This window comes from Phalacrocorax carbo, chromosome 16 (genome assembly GCF_963921805.1).
Source record: "Phalacrocorax carbo chromosome 16, bPhaCar2.1, whole genome shotgun sequence".
Lineage (NCBI taxonomy): Eukaryota > Metazoa > Chordata > Aves > Suliformes > Phalacrocoracidae > Phalacrocorax > Phalacrocorax carbo.
Window position 1 is genome coordinate 1,474,999 of NC_087528.1, and position 16,943 is coordinate 1,491,941.

General features: G+C 61.3%; 3 protein-coding genes and 1 long non-coding RNA gene across 13 annotated transcripts in view; 1 reads left to right on the plus strand and 3 right to left on the minus strand.

Moving 5' to 3' along the window:
* Positions 1-3,455, minus strand: part of UNK (unk zinc finger) — a 46,351-nt gene extending 42,896 nt beyond the window's left edge. For 2 of the 6 annotated variants that reach the window (XM_064466854.1, XM_064466856.1), the window contains exon 1: positions 3,181-3,454. In XM_064466854.1, coding sequence (XP_064322924.1) covers positions 3,181-3,278 — 98 coding nt within the window. In that variant the 5' untranslated portion in view covers positions 3,279-3,454. Of the gene's footprint in view, positions 1-3,180 lie in introns of all 6 variants that reach the window. The other 4 variants (XM_064466858.1, XM_064466855.1, XM_064466857.1 and 1 more) reach the window with 3 other exon arrangements.
* A 1,116-nt stretch (positions 3,456-4,571) lies between these two features.
* Positions 4,572-6,771, minus strand: LOC135315907 (uncharacterized). Its single transcript, XR_010375392.1, has 2 exons — positions 5,521-6,771; positions 4,572-5,355 (listed from the first exon to the last, which is right to left on the minus strand). It is a non-coding gene; the product is annotated as an uncharacterized LOC135315907 (long non-coding RNA).
* Positions 6,772-6,907: 136 nt separating this feature from the next.
* LOC104047840 (histone H3.3A) lies at positions 6,908-8,755 on the plus strand. 2 transcript variants are annotated; one of them, XM_064466865.1, is made up of 4 exons: positions 6,908-7,047; positions 7,574-7,715; positions 7,799-7,952; positions 8,050-8,755. In XM_064466865.1, the coding sequence occupies exons 2-4, from the start codon at positions 7,588-7,590 to the stop codon at positions 8,176-8,178; spliced, it is 411 nt and encodes a 136-aa protein (XP_064322935.1). In that variant the 5' UTR covers positions 6,908-7,047; positions 7,574-7,587; the 3' UTR covers positions 8,179-8,755. The 2 variants fall into 2 exon arrangements, with proteins under 2 accessions (XP_064322935.1, XP_064322936.1); XM_064466866.1 differs by having other exon boundaries at positions 6,946-7,047; positions 7,494-7,715.
* LOC135315905 (uncharacterized) lies at positions 8,630-16,930 on the minus strand. Of its 4 annotated transcripts, none has more exons than XM_064466861.1 (17): positions 16,876-16,930; positions 16,070-16,357; positions 15,595-15,702; positions 15,438-15,510; positions 15,128-15,284; positions 14,996-15,041; positions 14,051-14,109; positions 13,909-13,944; positions 12,818-12,870; positions 12,408-12,540; positions 12,132-12,328; positions 11,861-11,906; positions 11,695-11,760; positions 11,134-11,193; positions 10,877-10,959; positions 10,611-10,705; positions 8,630-9,763 (listed from the first exon to the last, which is right to left on the minus strand). In XM_064466861.1, the coding sequence occupies exons 2-17, from the start codon at positions 16,104-16,106 to the stop codon at positions 9,729-9,731; spliced, it is 1,284 nt and encodes a 427-aa protein (XP_064322931.1). In that variant the 5' UTR covers positions 16,107-16,357; positions 16,876-16,930; the 3' UTR covers positions 8,630-9,728. The 4 variants fall into 4 exon arrangements, 3 of the variants coding, with proteins under 3 accessions (XP_064322931.1, XP_064322930.1, XP_064322932.1); XR_010375391.1 differs by lacking the exon at positions 16,876-16,930 and adding an exon at positions 10,026-10,250 and having other exon boundaries at positions 9,696-9,763; positions 16,070-16,645; XM_064466860.1 differs by lacking the exon at positions 16,876-16,930 and having other exon boundaries at positions 16,070-16,644.
* Between the last annotated feature and the right edge of the window lie 13 nt (positions 16,931-16,943).

Here is a 16,943-nt window from a genome sequence, read left to right on the forward strand (position 1 = left end):
CTGACTGAAAACCAACGAAGACGGCAACAGCCGAAAGGATAGATGGTAGCAAAACAAAACGACACCAGAGCACTCGGTATCTGCAACTCCAAGCGACTGATCTCTTGCTTTCAGTTTCTTTGAACTCAGCCCCTCTACATTTGTAGATAACACATTAAAGACAGAGATAGATACACACAAAATAACCATGCCAGCTCGAGCCACGAAACGGTGCGAAGTCAATACCTTGTTGAGGTTTGACGGAGCGTACCCAAACCAAATCTACTTCCCGCTGCGAGCGATCAGCTAACCCCTGCACGGCGCGGCGCCCGAACCAGATCAAAGCCATGCCAGCCCGCAGGGAGCCCAGAATCGAGCCCACCTTGCCCGTTCCAAGGGATACACGGCCCTCGTCCCCCGCGGGAGCTGCGGGATCGCCCAGCACAGCCACACGCAGGGATCTCTCACGCAGCAACCCAGAGGGAGCGCTAACAGCAGCGGTTGAGTATTTCATTACTCGCTTGAATTCTACAAACCGAATACCAGATCCCCAGATGGGAAACACGCCATTCATAATTAAATAGTAAAGTCTAGCGAACACCAGAACAACTTAGTCTCCACGAGCATCCAGCTGCACGCTACAACTGCGACCAAGGACACGCTCAGAGGGGTTTTTGAGGCTCTCCTTCCGCCAGCAAACAGCGCCAAAAGCATGAAATAGTGTCAATAATTCTGGGGTTTTCAAGATTTTATTTTGCTGTACATCTAGAACTAATACAAAAGCTTCCTGACGGGATCTAGATCTGCAGTTCAAAGTACCTAAAAATCTCAGGCAAATAATTCCAAGAGTTTAGAAATCGACACTGATACAGAAATTGGAACATTTCCTAACAAACACAACCAAAACTTTCCAAGACAGAGATCCCCGGCACCAGATTGCCTGTCCCCAGGGAACAGCAAAGTATGCAGATAATTAAGCTTACTTGAGTTTACAACTTGTAACCTTTGTGTCATTTTATGGAAACAAACTATATTTAAGGGAAAAAAAAAGAAGAAAATATTTACATTTTGACAACATACAACTTGTTCACATGGACGACCACCAAGTAAGTTCCCATATGTTATCAGAAGGAGGTTTACAGTCTGATGTGACCTCGTGTTCTAATCCGAGACGTTCAAAGTATGGCTCACATCCCGCCGCCAGCACTCCGCAGCCCCCAAACCCATCCTTTGCTTATAGTTGGTTATTCAGCTTCTCTGCAACGGTTTTCACCGAAGTATTTTTAGCATCCATCTGAAAATACACACTTTGCCCCCTGGAAAGAGGCAAACTGCACCATCACCTCTGTTCCACACTGTCCCATTTCCTCCTCTGTCCTTATCTTCCTCCTTTTCCTCCCATTTCTTGAATTCTTTCTTCACTGTTTCTTTACTAATCCTCAATATCCTTCTTTCCATGGACATGCTTCACTGTGTTATCGCCTTCCTCTACCTAGCGCACTTACAAGCCCTCTACCTCACCTCCTCGTCACCTGGGTTTTTCCCCCTCTCACTTTTGACCGATTGCTTCTGTCATCGGTGTCACTCCACCTCTACCGGCAGGTCCCGCACCCCCCACCAGTACAGCAACAGCCCTAGCAGACCCCTTCATTCCAGCTGCTCCTACGGGGCGGTCAGACTTCAGCTGCAGACACCACCAGAAATGAAGTAACCTACGAGGCTGCGCCTCGCCAGCTCCCTGAGGATCACAGCAGGGTCTCCACGATGGACTTAAAACCCAGGAGCCCTCGTTCTGCCACAGACTCGGTTATTCCGAACGGCCTGAAGGAGGAGGACATCAAAGAGGCTGTGACGCCTGCGGCGGGCACAGGGGCTGTACGGATCCACGCCTCGGCATTTCTGGCAGCTCTTCTTATCCCGTGTGTCACAGCGCGGAAGAAGTCCCTCACCAACTTTGTGAGAACGCAAACTAAAGGAACACAGACCACACTCTGAACCTGCCCTTCTCACTCTGGGTGGGGGCATCGACACGAGTGAGAGATACGGGTCATTTGTATGACTATTTTCTGTATGCGGACAACACCCTAAAATGATAAGGGTAGACAGTTAGGCACACGTATTTTGTGCACAAGGAACCGTCTTAAAACTTTTTTCTTTTAAGGAGAACAGGGAACACCTGACCTACTCCGATCCATCGCACGCCCGTCGCTAGCCCACCCTCACAAAGACAACGCTCGCTCTCAATCCACCCCGTTATCCCGATCGCCGGAGGAGAACCAAAGAGCATCGCCACAACTCCCAACCCAAACACCTTATCGCAGGCCAACTCCGCACAGCACAAGCTCCAGGAGAGCGAATATCCTCGGGACGATGCCGTCAAACGGTATTTTTTTTGCTTAGGGAAGACACGTTCCAGCAGCCGGCCCGCCCCGAGGCGCCGTCTGCAGCGGCGGAGGCGAGGCGCCACGTGCCCACCGCGTTTCCTTCGGCGGGATCGCGCCCGAGCGGCGCGAGAAAAGGCGGGAACAGGGCGAGCGCGTCTCGCGGGCTTCGCGCGCCGCCTCCCGCGGGGACGCTCCTCACACGCGCCTGTAAAAGGCTCCCTCGGGCCACCTCGCGGAGACGCTGCCCTGAGGAGGGACCCTCGTGGACTGGCGTCTCCTCACGACGCCTCCCTCCGCGGGGGCCCGCGGAGCCCCTCGGCAGGCGGGGGCCCGGGGTGACGGGGACCCCAGCGCCCCAAAGCCCCGCCGCCGTCACCGCCACGCGTGCCACCTCCGCGCCTGAGGTGACACGGGCGCGGGGCCGGGGGCAAAGGCATCGCCGCCAAAGCGCGAGGGCGCGGAAGGGGGACCCCGGCCCCGGGAGACGGGGCAGGTGGGCGCAGCGGCAGCGATGGCGGCCGGGACCCCTCCTCACACACACACCCCCACCCCCGGGAGGGGGGGGGGGGGGGGGGGGCCGCGGCCGCCCCGGTGCGTCACGGGCGGCGGGGGGAGGGGGAGCCGCGCCCCCGCCCCGCCCCGCCCCCCCCGCGGGCGGGACCCGCCGGTCGGGGCCGGTCGGGGCCGGTTGGCGCCGGTGCCGCGCGGGCGGGCGGGCGGGCGGCGGGGTCTCCGTGCGCGCGTGCCGCACGCTGCCCGCTGACGTCAGGCGCGTGTTGGCGCGCGGGCGGGCGGCGGAGAAGCTCTCGCTACGTACGTGTAGTGCTGCGGCTTCTCGGGCTGCGCCTGCAGCGCGCTGGCGGCGCTCGCCGGCCCGGCCGCGGCGGGGCCGCCGGCCACCGGGCCCTTGGACATGCCTCCTGCCTTCCGCTCCCGCCGCCGCCGCCGCCGCCGAGGAGACCTTTATTATTCACTCTGCGCGGTCCGCACGGAGGGCGCCGCGCGCAGGCGCCGCCGCCGCCATTGCCGCCCCGGTGCGCGGGGCGGGGTGGGACTTGTAGTCCCGCCGCTCTCCCGCCCTCCGCCAACCCGGGAGGCGGCGGGGCGGCGGCTTCCGGTCGGCGGGACTACAACTCCCAGAGGCGCCCCGCGGCGGCGCGGCGCGCACTTCCTGCCGCGCGGGGGCGGGGGGGGCGACGGGACTTGTAGTGCCGGGGGAAAGGCGCGTCAGGGCGCCCCCTGGCGGCGGGGCGGGATCGCGCCCGCTGTGCGAGCCCCGGGGAGGGCCCCGAGCCCCGGGGAGGGCCTGGCGCCATTCATCCCAGCCCCCCCAGTACGATGGGGAAGGGCGCGGGGGAGGCTGGGGCAGGTGGCCTGTGAGAGGATGAGGAGTTATTTGTGGCAGGCGGCCTCACTTCCTTCCTCCCCCTCTTCCCTCCGCCTCAGGGACCGACGCGGGAGCACAGCGTTCCGGCCAAAGGGTTATTTTAGTGTTGGCATCTCTCATCGCTCCATAGCCTTCCCCACCCACGGGGTAACGCCGTCCAGGAAGTGCTCGGGAATAGCACTGTGGTCCTGAGGAGGAGGAGGAGGAGGAAGAAGGCCCAGCAAGCCACATGGAGAACCTACCTCGGAGCGGGTGATGCCAAAGGCCCCGGGACGCTGCGTCCTCAGAAGATCGCATGGGCTCCCCGTCCTCCACCCTGAGGAGAAAATCCCCCCCCCTCAAAAGGAGCCGTGTCCAAGGAAGTGGCTGAACAGCCATGCAAGAGCTTCCTCCGTAAATTAACCTCCCTCCCGGGGGAGGAAATTATACGAGCTTCTTTTAATAGGACTTTGATCTCTTGGGCTCCGCACAGAACCGCTTCCCTCGCCAGGCTCCTCCAGCCGTGTGGTAAAGGGCAGCATGGATTTATAAGGCAAACACCTTTTTTTAACTCTGCCAGCACGTGCGGGGTGAACAACGTTAATGATAAACTTCGGGGCCTGGTCTGTGTGCTGCCTCCCCTTTGGGGAGGGAAATAACTTTTTAAATTCTCATTTACACCAATTCAGCAGCTATGACTGGGGTCATTTAATAGCTTATTCCCCCGCGTTTGGAGGAATAAGTCACCGGGTATCAGTACCTCCTCATTCACCAAACCACCCTCCGCGGGAGGCTGGAGAACCATAATTACGCAGCTCTTGGTCAAGTAGGGCAACTTTGCATAAGTCAGTGCACGTGGAGGTATTTAATATCTATGGATGCGCACCCATACACCCGACGTAAAATCACTGTCACCAGTGAACCCGCAGGAAAAAAACCTTCAACTGTTGACAAATCGCACCAAAAACACCATTGACGTGCACGGGGCTTCGGAAACCACGGGCTCGAATCCTCGTTCGCTGATGTTTAGTTGACAATCTGGTACCAACACCGTTTCATCTTCCAGTTCTCTTGTGTTTCACGGTCGGGACAACTCACCGCGCTCCGCCAAGAGAGGAACGCTTAGTCGGCCCCCCCAGCTACGCGTGCCCGGGGCGCATTTAGTTTCGTCCTTGCGCCGGTCCTCGTTAACGCGTGCTCGCCTGCTCTCTCCAGCCTTGGCGTGCGCGCCTTCCCCTCGGCCCGGTTCGTCCCAGAGGACGCACTGCCTTTCTCCGGTCTCAACGAGAACCAAAAAATCACAAGTAGCTCTAAAGCGAGAAGCATAAGCAGCCCCCGCTACAAAACCAGGGCAGAGGAAATACCCAAGGAGCCCCAACTCCCGGTAACCAACGCTAAGCGCTGGTCTCTTGGCTTTAGTGATAGCGGGGTACGGTCTTAAAAATAACCAGATTTTTAGTATATGCTGATAGCACCAGAGCAGGGTTCTCCATTTCTTCTTCCTAAGCATGAACAACTCAGATGAAAGGGGAATTCTTTACTTCGGAATTGCCAGAACACGTATGACGCAAATCATCGCTTACCTGCACCTCCCAAGTCGCTCTATTGACAGGCAGCTTTTTCTCTCTGGTAAATAATTAACATTTTCCTTTACAAGCAAGAAAAATCAACCTGAAAACGAGGGCCAGAGGCAGAGGAGATGCGCAGGAGACGCCGTCCCGCCGGCAGCCCCGGCCTGGGCGCACGTGACGGTCCTGTCGCACCATATTGGCACGCGTTTGCTTGACTTACCCGAGCAGGCGGCGAAGCGAGAGGCACGCTCCCTACGTGCCGAGCTCCGGCGATCCTCACTCTGCCCGCCGCGCCGGGCGTTGGCCCGAGAGGCTTACGCATTCGGCGAGGATGCAAAAACCTCAAGCAAAGTGTGCGTGATTACAGCTGCGCTCCGGTTTGCGGAGCTGACGGGTACCTTTAGGAGCCGGCGGTTAAGCAGGCGCCTGGTTGCATTCGCTATATGATCTGTGGGGCGTTTGGGACCTGTTCTTCCCGATGGAGGTACCCTCCCCATGGGGGCAGGAGCTGCCCTCGCTCACAGCGGTCGCTACCAATGCGATGAAATAGTAATATAGAGTGAGGCAGCAACTTCCCCAGAAAGATGAGTCTTTTTATGTAATTGCTATTTATCCTCCTAGATGCTGCCAACAGGGAACATGGATTACGGCTTTCGACTCACAACAAAACTTTGCGATTCGCTTTGGCGTCGAAGGCGACCCACCAAGCTGGCGGGGTTTGGGGGGATGGGGGCGCAGGGGGGCACAGCCTCGACCCCTGTGCGCTCCCGCCTCCCCAGGGCCGGGGGTCAGACCCTTCACCACTTTTGTTGGGGGGTGTCACGGCCCAGGAGGGCTGCCCGCTCCGAAACCAAGCCCCCTCACCCGCCCTCCCGGGCTGCTGCGGCGATAAAACCCGGGTAGAGCAACCGCGGGCGGCGCTGCCGGAGCCCCTTCCCCTGCGGGGGGCTTCGCTCATCCCCCGGCGCGGGGGGGCACACGGACACACACACGGCACACACGGGGGACGCGAGCCCCGGGCGACCCACCGCCACCCCGGAGGCTCCGGCGCCCGGCCCGGGGGTCGCCGCCCCCCCGCGGCTGCCGGAGGAGGCAGAATGGGGGGGGGGGGGGGGGGTGTCGCCGCCGCGCCCCCAGTCCCTCAACCTCCCGGGCGGCCCCGTGGCCCGGCCCTTCGCCGCTCGCAGCCCCCCGCCAGCCGCCTCCGCGCCACGGGCCGGGGAAGGGGCGTCCCGCCGGGGGCCGGCCCGGGGGAGCCGGCCGAGGGGAACCCGCCGCCCCGCCGCGCCCCGCAGCCGCTCGCCCCGCTCCTATTGACTTCCCATTGTGGAGCTTTGCAACAAAGGGTAGGATCCAAACCCTGCCCCGTTTCGTCCAATCAGCGCGCAGAGCGCCCGCCCTTCGTCCATTGGCCCCTTCTCGCCTCGGAGTACCCAATCGGGCGCCTACTTTAACAACCAATCAGCGCCCGGGCGCACGCCCAATCAGCGCCGAGGAACCGGAGCACGGCCTTTGTGTGTCGTGACGCCACGGCGCCGGCGGAGGTCCCGTCCAATAGTGCGGCGCGCTGCTTCCAGGCATTGTGAGGTCACCGCGCCGTGTGCCGCCCCCGCTATAAAACGCGGGTCCCCGCGGCGGGGCGGGCGCAGTGAGGGGGAGGTCGGCTGCCGAGCGGCTGCGGGCAGGAGCGGCGCAGGCTTCGGGGCGCGGCGCTACCGGTCACCGGTGCTTCCTTCTTCTCCCAGCGGTGAGTGGCGGGCGGTGGGTGCGTCCCGCGGCGGGTGGCGGTGCTGCGGGGCCGCCGTTGGGCCTCGGCGCCGCCCGGAGCCTGCCGGGGTAGGCCGGGCCTTGCCTACGTGCCCCGAGTCACGGATGCTTCCCATCCCCCCCCTGCCCTGGGGCGGCCCCGGGAGGAAGGAGGAGGAGGCGGCGGCGGCGGCAGCGTGACTCAGGCGGCTTCCCCCGGGGAGGGGAGCGGGAGCGGCCGGGCCGCGGCGGGGGTGGAGGGGGGGAACGGTGACTCCTCCTCCTCCCGGGGGAGGCCGCTGGCCGCCCGCCCGCCGCGGGGGAGGGGGGGTGGCTTGCCGGCATCTGCTGCTTCTGGAGCTTAGGGGAGTTGGATGTTCCGGGTTGGGGGCGGGGGTGGGGGCGGCGGCGGACAGACAGACAGACAGACGAACACCCCTTTGACAGGGAGGCCGGGCGCTGCGTCGCCGGGCCTGGCGGGGACGGGGAGAGCTGGGCCCCCGTGTCATGCCCGCCTGTCCCCGTAGGTAAGTGAAGAAAAATGGCCCGTACAAAGCAGACCGCCCGCAAGTCCACCGGGGGGAAGGCCCCCCGCAAGCAGCTGGCCACCAAGGCGGCCCGGAAAAGCGCTCCCTCTACCGGCGGCGTCAAGAAGCCCCACCGCTACAGGTAAGGCCCCGGGCCCGGCCCCCCGCCCCGGCCCGCTGCACCCGGCCCCGCCTCACCCGCTGCCCCCTTCCCCTTCCACCCAGGCCGGGCACCGTCGCCCTCCGTGAGATCCGTCGTTACCAAAAATCGACGGAGCTGCTGATCCGCAAGCTGCCCTTCCAGCGGCTGGTCAGAGAAATCGCCCAAGACTTCAAAACAGACTTGAGGTTCCAGAGCGCGGCCATCGGTGCGCTGCAGGTACTGGCGGCGGCCTGCTGGGCCTGGGCGCTGGGCGGTGCGCTGCGTCCTTCGCCGGCGGGTTCTAACGGCGTTTCTTCTTGTGCTCTTGAAACAGGAGGCCAGCGAAGCGTATCTGGTGGGTCTGTTCGAGGATACAAACCTGTGCGCCATCCATGCCAAGAGAGTCACCATCATGCCCAAAGACATCCAGTTGGCTCGCAGGATACGGGGGGAGAGGGCTTAAGTGAAGGCTGTTTTTATGGTGTTTTGTAGTAAATTCTGTAAAATACTTTGGTTTTAATTTGTGACTTTTTTGTAAGAAATTGTTTATAATATGTTGCATTTGTACTTAAGTCATTCCATCTTTCACTCAGGATGAATGCTAAAAGTGACTGTTCACATAAACCTCAGTGATGTGAGCCTTGTTGCTCAGGAGTGACAAGTTGCTAATATGCAGAAGGGATGGGTGATCTTTCTTGCTTCTCATGCATGTTTCTGTATGTTAATGACTTGTTGGGTAGCTAAACTTGTAAGGTACTAGAATTGATATAAATGTGTACAGGGTCCTTTTGCAATAAAACTGGTTATGACTTGATCCAAGTGTTTAACAATTGGGGCTGTTAGTCTGACCATACATCACTGTGACCAAATGTGGACTTTTTCAGAGGGTGAAACTACAAGTCTTAACCACAGTGTAACTTACAGTTTCCTAAAAAAAAAAAAGTAAACCTGGCAGCTATAGAATACACTATGTGCATTTATAATAGCTATTTTATATATTGTAGTGTCAACATTTTTAAATTAAATGTTTTACATTCACATGCGAGGAGTCTTTGTCATTTGGTGTGTACGGGCTTGAGGGCGCTTCCTCCTCCTGGCTCTGGCAGGTCAGTGGTAGGTGCCCACGAGCCGGGGCTGCTGCTCTGGTGCAGGCCACGGCCACCCCGGTAGGCGGCTGGAGCTTGAGTCACCGCTCCTGACTGGTGAGAGCAGTGCTGAGCCCTGCAGCTGTGGGGCAGAGGAGGAACAGCCGGATGGGCAGGCCTAGGCAGACTTTGGGGCTTTTCATAAAGCTGGACTGCTTACCCAGGTCAGCTGTTAGATCCAGCTCAAGAAGGAAGTGGTGTTTTTTTCCCCCCTCTCCTTTCCAGCAGAGTCAGGGAAGTTTGTTTTGAAGTGGTGTGACTGGTCCAGCTTGTCCTTGAGCTGCGTCTGGCTGTGGCCTGTGGGAGCTGCCTCAGGCCGGGCTGAGGATGGCAGCCTGCGCCTGGAGGGCTGCTGGGTGCTCAGGAGGGTTCTCAGCTCCCCCCTCAGCTTTTCTGATGAAACGGGATTATACTCAAACCTGCGTTTAGGAATACCTCTCTCTGTCTCTGCTAAGCCAGGTCTGGCTTTGCCGGCACTTCCTTAGGACAAGGCAGAGGGAAGCTGCTCGGGCTCCATCCGAAAGGCAGGTAATTAACATGTGAATGGCAGGGCCGGGCGGCTCTCCCCACTCCTCCAGAACCGGCTGCGCCAGTAAGGCTGGGGTTGGCACGGAAGAGTCGCGCAGGGAAGTGGTTGAGCGAGCTCGTCTTGATTTATTTCAGTTCAACCACGAGCGCCATGGCGCTTGAGGAGGGAGGACAGCACCGCTCCCACCAGAGAGCAGGCGCTGGGGCGATGCTGGCCCTTGGCACGCTCGCTGGGAGGCCGTCGGCGTTCCCGGCGCTCCCCTCCACGAGGCCAGCCGGGGTGTGGTGTGGGGCCTGTCCCGTCGGGGTGCCGCCGTGGCGCCGCCTGGGCTCTCCCGTATCAGACGAACCACTCCGTGCGCTCAAACCCTAGAGCTGGAGGAACAGGCACTACTTACCCGCCGCGCTCACGCCCCTGTGCCCGCGCTGCTCCAGGCGCACTCGGCGCTAACGCAGCCCCCGGTCAACGCGTTAGCGTCGCTGCCCCGGGGCTGCTAGGAACATGTTCTAAAATAGTCCAAGATGAGGGTTTACACGAGTATTTTCCTCACTGCTAAACCTGTAGGGAAAGAGATTTCCTTGCCTCCACGTTGTGAATTTAATTGCTTTAAAGGCCTGGATCAAAGTTAAGCAGCACCTGGGCACCTCAGTGAGCTCAGGCAGCTTCAGGGGGTGGCTCTGTCCTAGGGCATGGCTGCGACGTCCCCACAGGAAACCCGGGGTCCTCGGCGGCCCAGGGGCCGAGTGCCGGGGGAGCACCGCGCAGCTTGCATTTAGGCAGGTTAAAAAAAAAAAAGAATTCCAAGTGATCGGCTTTATGGATGTTTGATTTGGTGCTAAACCGCAGTAGCGGGCCGGGTTCCTGCAGGAAAAGTGTGTTTTAAAATAACATCCCTCGAAAACAATGTTTCCTCCAAGTTCTTAGTAGAAACAATGAACCATCTGGGTATGCCCAGAAGCTGTTTCTTAAAATAAAATCATTGTCTAGCAGTTCTTAAAAAAATAAAAAAGAAACAATGACCCAAAACAAACAAGCCCGACACACAACAGAACGTAAACCCCAAACCCACCAGAAAAACCGTATCAACGCATCCCTTCATCTTAGTAACCTCAACAAAAAAGAAATTAAGTTAGCGCTTGCGTGTCATGGGCCAGAATAGCGATTCTTGGCATTCCGCGATCTCGCTGTGATGAGATCGACAGCCGTAACCCGGTCCCTTACCCATTCTCCTGACGATTTCCTCGCATTCTTGCTCAGAACCCGATGCAAACACCAGGCAGTCGAACGTGCTCCTGTCAGGGCTCTCCGGGGAAGTGCTAAAAATGGAAACACGTCCATTAGCCAGCAGAGAGCGCGGCTCCGAAAGCCCAGCCCCGGCTTGTGGCCATACCAGAGACCCCCGCGGCGGGTCCGCATGGTGCTCCGTTATCTTCCAAGCCCTGCATCCCTCTGCATCCCCCCATCCAGGCCCCACGGGCAGCACTTACGCCACGCAGAAGGCGAATAAACTGCGGCTGTCCCTGCAGCGTCCCACGCAGGAGATGGTGGGGTAGGGGTGGCGGCACAGGAGCTGCGCGGGGGCCGGGGGAGGCGGCGTTGAGGGGCTGCAGGTGGTCCCTGCCCTCCCCGCTCCCGACCAGCTCTGTGACCCCCCCCAGGCAGACACCGCGACATCGGCAGCCTCGGCAGGCACCAGTTTTTCCTGTAACCGCTCTCACCCGGGCCTTGGCCGTCACTTGCTCACCTTGGAAGACACCTTGTCCTGCACGAGGACTTCTGCTTCCCTCACATCAAACAGCACCTCCTGCACGGGGGGTGGAGGGGGAAGAAGCCCCGATCACCACAGCGCCCGCGCTCTTGTTTTAATAAGACGCTTACAGGAGAGCGAGTATTCAAAAGGCTGAGGTGACCACATGCAGTCACACACAGCTTTTTCAAGGCGAGACCATCGCGCTGCCCTTCTCGTCACCCCCACCCAGTGCTCTCGCACTGGAATCTGTTCACAAACAACCCCCAAAGGCTCAAGCAGCAGCACCCTGAGCCCTGAAGCACCCCTGGAACCAGGCTCAGCCTCCCCACAGTTTCCCATGTGCTTTGTATTATTGTCCCTTAATGCACTTCTCTATCCTGGCTGCAGAGATCCTTCTAACCAGAAAAACAACCCTGCAGGGGTGGGGGCTGTCAAACACTCAGCCAGGCCAAGCGACCCTGGAGCCGGCAGGAACGAATATCCGTGGGCAGGGACCGCATTTCCCTGCGGTTTTCTCACCGTCCCCCCCGGGATGCCCTCGGCCCCGCCGCTCACCTGCGCTGCCAAGCGCCTCTCCAGCACAGCGGGGATGGCCCAGTCCAGCACCTCTTTGCCACCATTCTGAAACGGAACAGGAAGGAGGGGATGAACCACAGGCACTTGAAAAGAAGCCCAGAAGAGACAATTTGTCTCTAGGCACGTCTCTGCCCCAGCGCCTCACCTTCCCAACGCCGATCCGGCCCAGGTACCGCAGTGTGTAGAGCAGCCTGGGGAGAAAAGGGCTCGGGGGCATCAGAGCGAGGACCCCACGCACCCTCCTGCTTCTCTATGCAAAGTGGAAGCTGCTCACAGCCCCCCACCGCCCCCCAGGCCACGGGAATAGCTTTGGCCCCACAGCCCCAAAGGGAGACCAGGGATAGCGTGGGCAGGGGCCTGCCCTGACACCAGGACCCCCAGCCCATCCTGGGGGCTCCCTGTGGTGCTGGACCTACCTGCCCCCCTGCAGCCTCTGCAGGTCCCCCTCGCCCCTGCGCCGGGGGCCATGCTGGAGCTGGAAGCGGGGCTCCTTCTCCTTCAGGACCTTCAGGTAGGGCAGGAGCGGCTCGTAGACCCCCCCGTCATGCCACCGCCACCGCAGCAGGCGAAAGCTGAGTGGTTGTCCCTTCAGCTTCTGCAGCACGGCCCCGGCCTGGAGGGAAGGTGAGGGGAGCACGGGGAGGATGGGGGGCAGGCGGGGGGAGATAGGCGACCCCTCCCTGCCCACCCACCTGCCCGCTGTAGGCGTTTCTTAGTGAGCAGCCGTTGATCTCATCGAGGACATCGCCGGCCAGCACCACCTCGTCCACCTCCGCCTGGCTCTCGGGGAGCACCTCGGTGACAAAGACTCGGCCGTCCACATACCTGGGGGTGCAGCCGAGCCCCGGGCTCAGCGCCGGGGACCCAGCCCGGCTCCCCCAGCTCTTCCGTACCATCAGCGATGTTTCCCCAATGCCCGGAGACAGGGAAAAGCCACCCCAGGGACAGCAGATACTGGCGAGGCTGAGCCGATGAGGAGAAAAGCACCCAAGACAGCCGCGATGCTCACAGCAGGGAGCTTATCTCCCCTTTTTGGGGGGCTTTGAGTGCTGTGGTGTCCAGATCCCACTGGAGAGCAGAGAGGAGGATCAAGGGCTCCTACCTGAGCACCAACCCCAGCGCACGGCACGGGACCGTCTCGTAAGTGATGCAGACCTGGAAGAGAGTGGCCGGTGACAGCGGCCCTGCAATGGCCACAGGACCCCCAAGAAGCGTGACCAGGAGGAGGACGGGGACCCCTTGCCCTGGCTCAGTTCTGGCACGGATGCCAAACCAGGGCTTCGGGAGCCCAGGGAGGGGCCGGTCCGCAACACCCCCGGCTGGGCTGGGCCTAGTGGTGGCTGCTTGTCCCTGCCCTCTCCTGGGGTTCGGCTCTGCCCGGACCCTGGAGGGACAAACCCGCCTGATGGATGGGATGGAAGCAGCAGGTGAAGCCTTAACTCAGCGATGAGCCCTGCTCCTTCAGCCCATGCACCCCCACGCGGCGGGGAAGCGCTGCCACCCCTCCCCAAAGGCGCTGCCGTTTGCAGCGGCACTTACTGTCACATCGCATTACCCAGGGACCCCGAAACACGGCCAGTTCGGCCAGGAGCACTTGCTGTTAGAAATGCCCAGAATCCAGCGGGATCCCAGCCTCCGCAGCAGCGCCGCGGCTCGCTGCGCACCGTAACCAGCCCCAAAGCCACCTTGAGCTTTTTGGGGGATTCTTTTGGGTGAAAAAGGCAGTGGAGAGATGCTTTTCATTTTTAAAAGGCATGAAGGCAGCCCCACTGTTCTCAGTAAATGCACTGATATTTCACTGAGCAAAACCAAGAGCGAAACCAACTGATGCATTATCTGTGTCAGCCCAGGGAAACGGGGAATATTTTTGGCAATAAATCAGGGAAGGGAGCATGGGAAAACTTCATTTGTGTCAGCAATTTAGGCCCGGGTACCACTCTTGCTTGGTTTTACTCCCAGGAATGCTGGGGTCTGCTCCTGGTGGCAGCGCAGGCCCCCGGCAGGAGCCGGCATCGGTGGCAGAGGCGGTTCTGCTTGTGCTGGTGAACCTGAGCCAATTCACGCCCGGCTGTGGCCTGGCGGAGAGCTGCGTGGCAATCTCTCCCCACCAGATCACTCCTTATCTTCCTCATTTGACTTTTCAGCGAGGGCTGGGCGGCGGAAGGACGGCTTCAGGAAGAGACGAGCTCTTACCGGCAGCAGCCAGCTTTCGTCCAAGAAGCTGCAATTCTATGAACAAAGGATCATCAGCGCCATCGGGCCCGGCGAGGAAGGGGCCGGGGCCCCACGCCAGCAGCCGTGCGCCGGCCACCACCCCGCCGATTTGTCTCCCTACCTGCAGGTCCAGGGAGAAATCCATCTCTGTCAGCACCAGCAGCAGCGAGAGGAAAGGCTCTGCAGGGGGACGGGGACGGAGAGGCAGCATCACCGCCGGGTTCCCGGCAGCCACCGCCTCGCAGGGACATAGCAGAGGTCCGAATAAAGCCATTTTTGGCATAACTAATGAGCCCTGGGGAGCAAGGCCCTGAGAGCATCGCAGCACCGCGACACCCAGGCTGCCGCTGGAGGCACGGGGAGGGAAGCGCTGCGGCGCGATACCTGCTTTCCCCAAATTCAGACCAAGGCTCGCAGCAAATGCTGCTGAGGAGCAACTTTCTCTCCATTTCTCCCCCTAAATGCAAAGCGAAGCCGCCCGGGCTCTCGTGCGTGAGCCTCGTAGTTACACTGACAGAGATCTGCAATCTGCTCATGCACCAGCAGCGCGAGTGATTTATAAGCCATCTAGGGACAGATTTAACGCGGGGTTATTAATCATAATCAAAAGATTAAAGGCTTTCACCCTTGCCTGCCCCCCCCGCAGGAGCGCGGCTGCGACGGGGTGGTGCAGCTTGTCAAGGCAACGCAGCCATTTACCGCACCAAACCCCTCGCGCGGCACCGCAGCCTGGGCCCAGCTGCCACAGGCTCCCCTCAAAGCTGGGCTGCTGGGTCCGCTTAAACCAGCGCCCTTGGTACAAAGAAATAACACAGAAGACACTTCAGAAGCGATTTTCCTATCCCATGACGCTAAAGCCAACCTTGGATGGATTCAAATCCTTTTTAAATAGTCACACCTTTTCCATCCCTGCAGCAGCATATTTTGATTTTACTGCTAAGTTTGGCTTAGAAAAATCACAGCAGACTGTTTTCCTGCCCCCCCCCCCAGCAGTGCGGTGCCGTAACACCCGTGACGGCCGCCCTGGGGTGGGTTACATCCCGCCTCGGGGGAGCCGCCGTCTTACCCCGGAGGTCTTCGTTGCCGAGGATGGAGCTCGACGGATCATAAAACTGAAACAGAGAAAACGCCGCTGTTTCCCCACCGCTCGCTTCGCTGCCTGCACCCACGGATGGCGGCTCCCCGCCGTGTGCCGCACCTCCGGGAGCCGGGGGGTCCGCGCCAGCTGCCGCACGGCCGCCGCCAGCACCTTCCCCTGCAGGGCCAAGCGCAGAAAGTACCGCCCGCGGCCCTGGGCCGTCCGTGCCTTCTCACAGCTGCCCGCTCTCTGGATGCTGATGGAGAGGGGGGTCGGCCTGTTTGGGGAGAGGGGAAGCGGCTCGGGGCCCAAACTCCGGTGGTGCGTGGGAACACCCTCCCCACACCGGGGGGGCTTTGGGACGAGCACATCATGGCGGACACTTCCACGGCTCTGATTTTCATCCCCAGCCTGGCTCGGGGTTGCTCACCCGCCACCGTCCCCCGTGGGCAGCTGCTCCAGCCAGTGCCAGTAATCCCGTCTCCTGAAGCCCCAGGCTGGCTCTGCGGGAGAGAGGGAGCGCGAGGGGCCTCGCCGCGGGCACCGGCACGCTGCCGCCCGCCGCCCGGGCGCGAAGGACCACTCACGTCGGAGCCCCTTGCGCAGGATGCTCTCCAGCAGCCGGCACAGGGAGGCGAGGTGCGGCGAGGCGTCCGTGCAGGGCCCCCCGCCCTCCCGCAGCCGCAGCACCCCGCCTGCGGCACGGGGAGCATCAGCACCCATGGGTGACCCAGTTTGGCGGGGGGTGTGGGGGGGCACCCATGGGAACAGCTCTCTGCCCAGCCCCGGGAGGGGGTCGCTGGTGCTGCGGGAGGTGCCCGACACCCCGGCAGGATGCGACCCGTCGCACCGGGCAGAAATTCAGGTAAACGTCCTCAAAGCCGAAGGCGGGTGCAAAGCCCGGGTCAGGCAGCGGCGCTGCCCGCCCCCCCACGGCAGCCCCCGGCCCGGGCAGCGCCCGCCCAACCGGGGCGGGTGCGGGGGACCGGGCTCCGGGGCGAGGGCTACCGGAGGAGGAGGGGACCGGCCCGGGGGGGGGGGGGGGGGGGGGGCCACGCTCACCTTTCAGGGCGCTCAGCAGCGGCTCCTTCCCGGCCATGGGCTCGGACCCCCCCCCCGGGACCCGGACGGTCCCGCGGCGGCGGGCGGGGAGGCGGGAACCGGGAAGGGGCGGGGCCCCGCCCCGCGCGGGGGAGGAACCCCCCGGCCCGCCCGGCCTCGCTCTATGGGCACGGGGGGGGGGGGGGGGTATATATACACCTCCACGCACGGGCGCGGTTACGGCGTGAGTTCACGTACGTGTGTCTAAAAAGCACAGGCGGGCAGCGGCACGTATGTACCTGCCTACCTCTATGGGTGTATAAAATCCATGCGTTGGCATATGTATTGGCATAAAACGCATACATAACAGAGGCACTGGTGCATATACATCACAGAATCATTAAGGTTGGAAAAGACCTCCAGGATCATCAAGCCCAGCCATCACCCCAACACCCCCCCGGCCTCCTAAACCATGTCCCCAAGTGCCACGTCTGCGTGTTTTTGAACCCCCCAGGGACGGTGACTCCCCCACCTCTCTGGGCAGCCTGTGCCAGGGCCTGACCGCTCTTGTGGGGAAGGCGTTTTCCCTCATCTCCAACCTAAACCTCCCCTGACACAGCCTGAGGCCGTTCCCTCTCGTCCTGTCACTGGTGACTTGGGAGCAGAGACCAACCCCCCCCTCACTCCAGCCCCTCTCAGGGGGCTGCAGAGAGCGAGAAGGGCTCCCCTCAGCCCCCCCTTCTCCAGGCTAAACCCCCCCAGCCCCCTCAGCCGCCCCCCAGCACACTTGTGCCCCAGCCCCTGCCCCAGCCCCGCTGCCCACACACCGGTATCTGTCCGAGCACTGGGACAACGTCGGCACCGGGGACCGGCCGCGGGAGCGCGGAGGGACCCC

Coding starts and splice junctions, on each gene's coding strand:
- LOC104047840 (XM_064466865.1), top strand. CDS start 7,588: ATGGCCCGTACAAAGCAGACCGCCCGCAAGTCCACCGGGGGGAAGGCC. Junction 7,716..7,798: donor AAGAAGCCCCACCGCTACAG/GTAAGGCCCCGG, acceptor CCTTCCACCCAG/GCCGGGCACCGTCGCCCTCC. Junction 7,953..8,049: donor CGGCCATCGGTGCGCTGCAG/GTACTGGCGGCG, acceptor CTCTTGAAACAG/GAGGCCAGCGAAGCGTATCT.
- LOC135315905 (XM_064466861.1), bottom strand. CDS start 16,106: ATGGCCGGGAAGGAGCCGCTGCTGAGCGCCCTGAAAG. Junction 13,945..14,050: donor ATTTCTCCCTGGACCTGCAG/GTAGGGAGACAA, acceptor CTTTGTTCATAG/AATTGCAGCTTCTTGGACGA. Junction 12,329..12,407: donor GAAACGCCTACAGCGGGCAG/GTGGGTGGGCAG, acceptor CCTTCCCTCCAG/GCCGGGGCCGTGCTGCAGAA.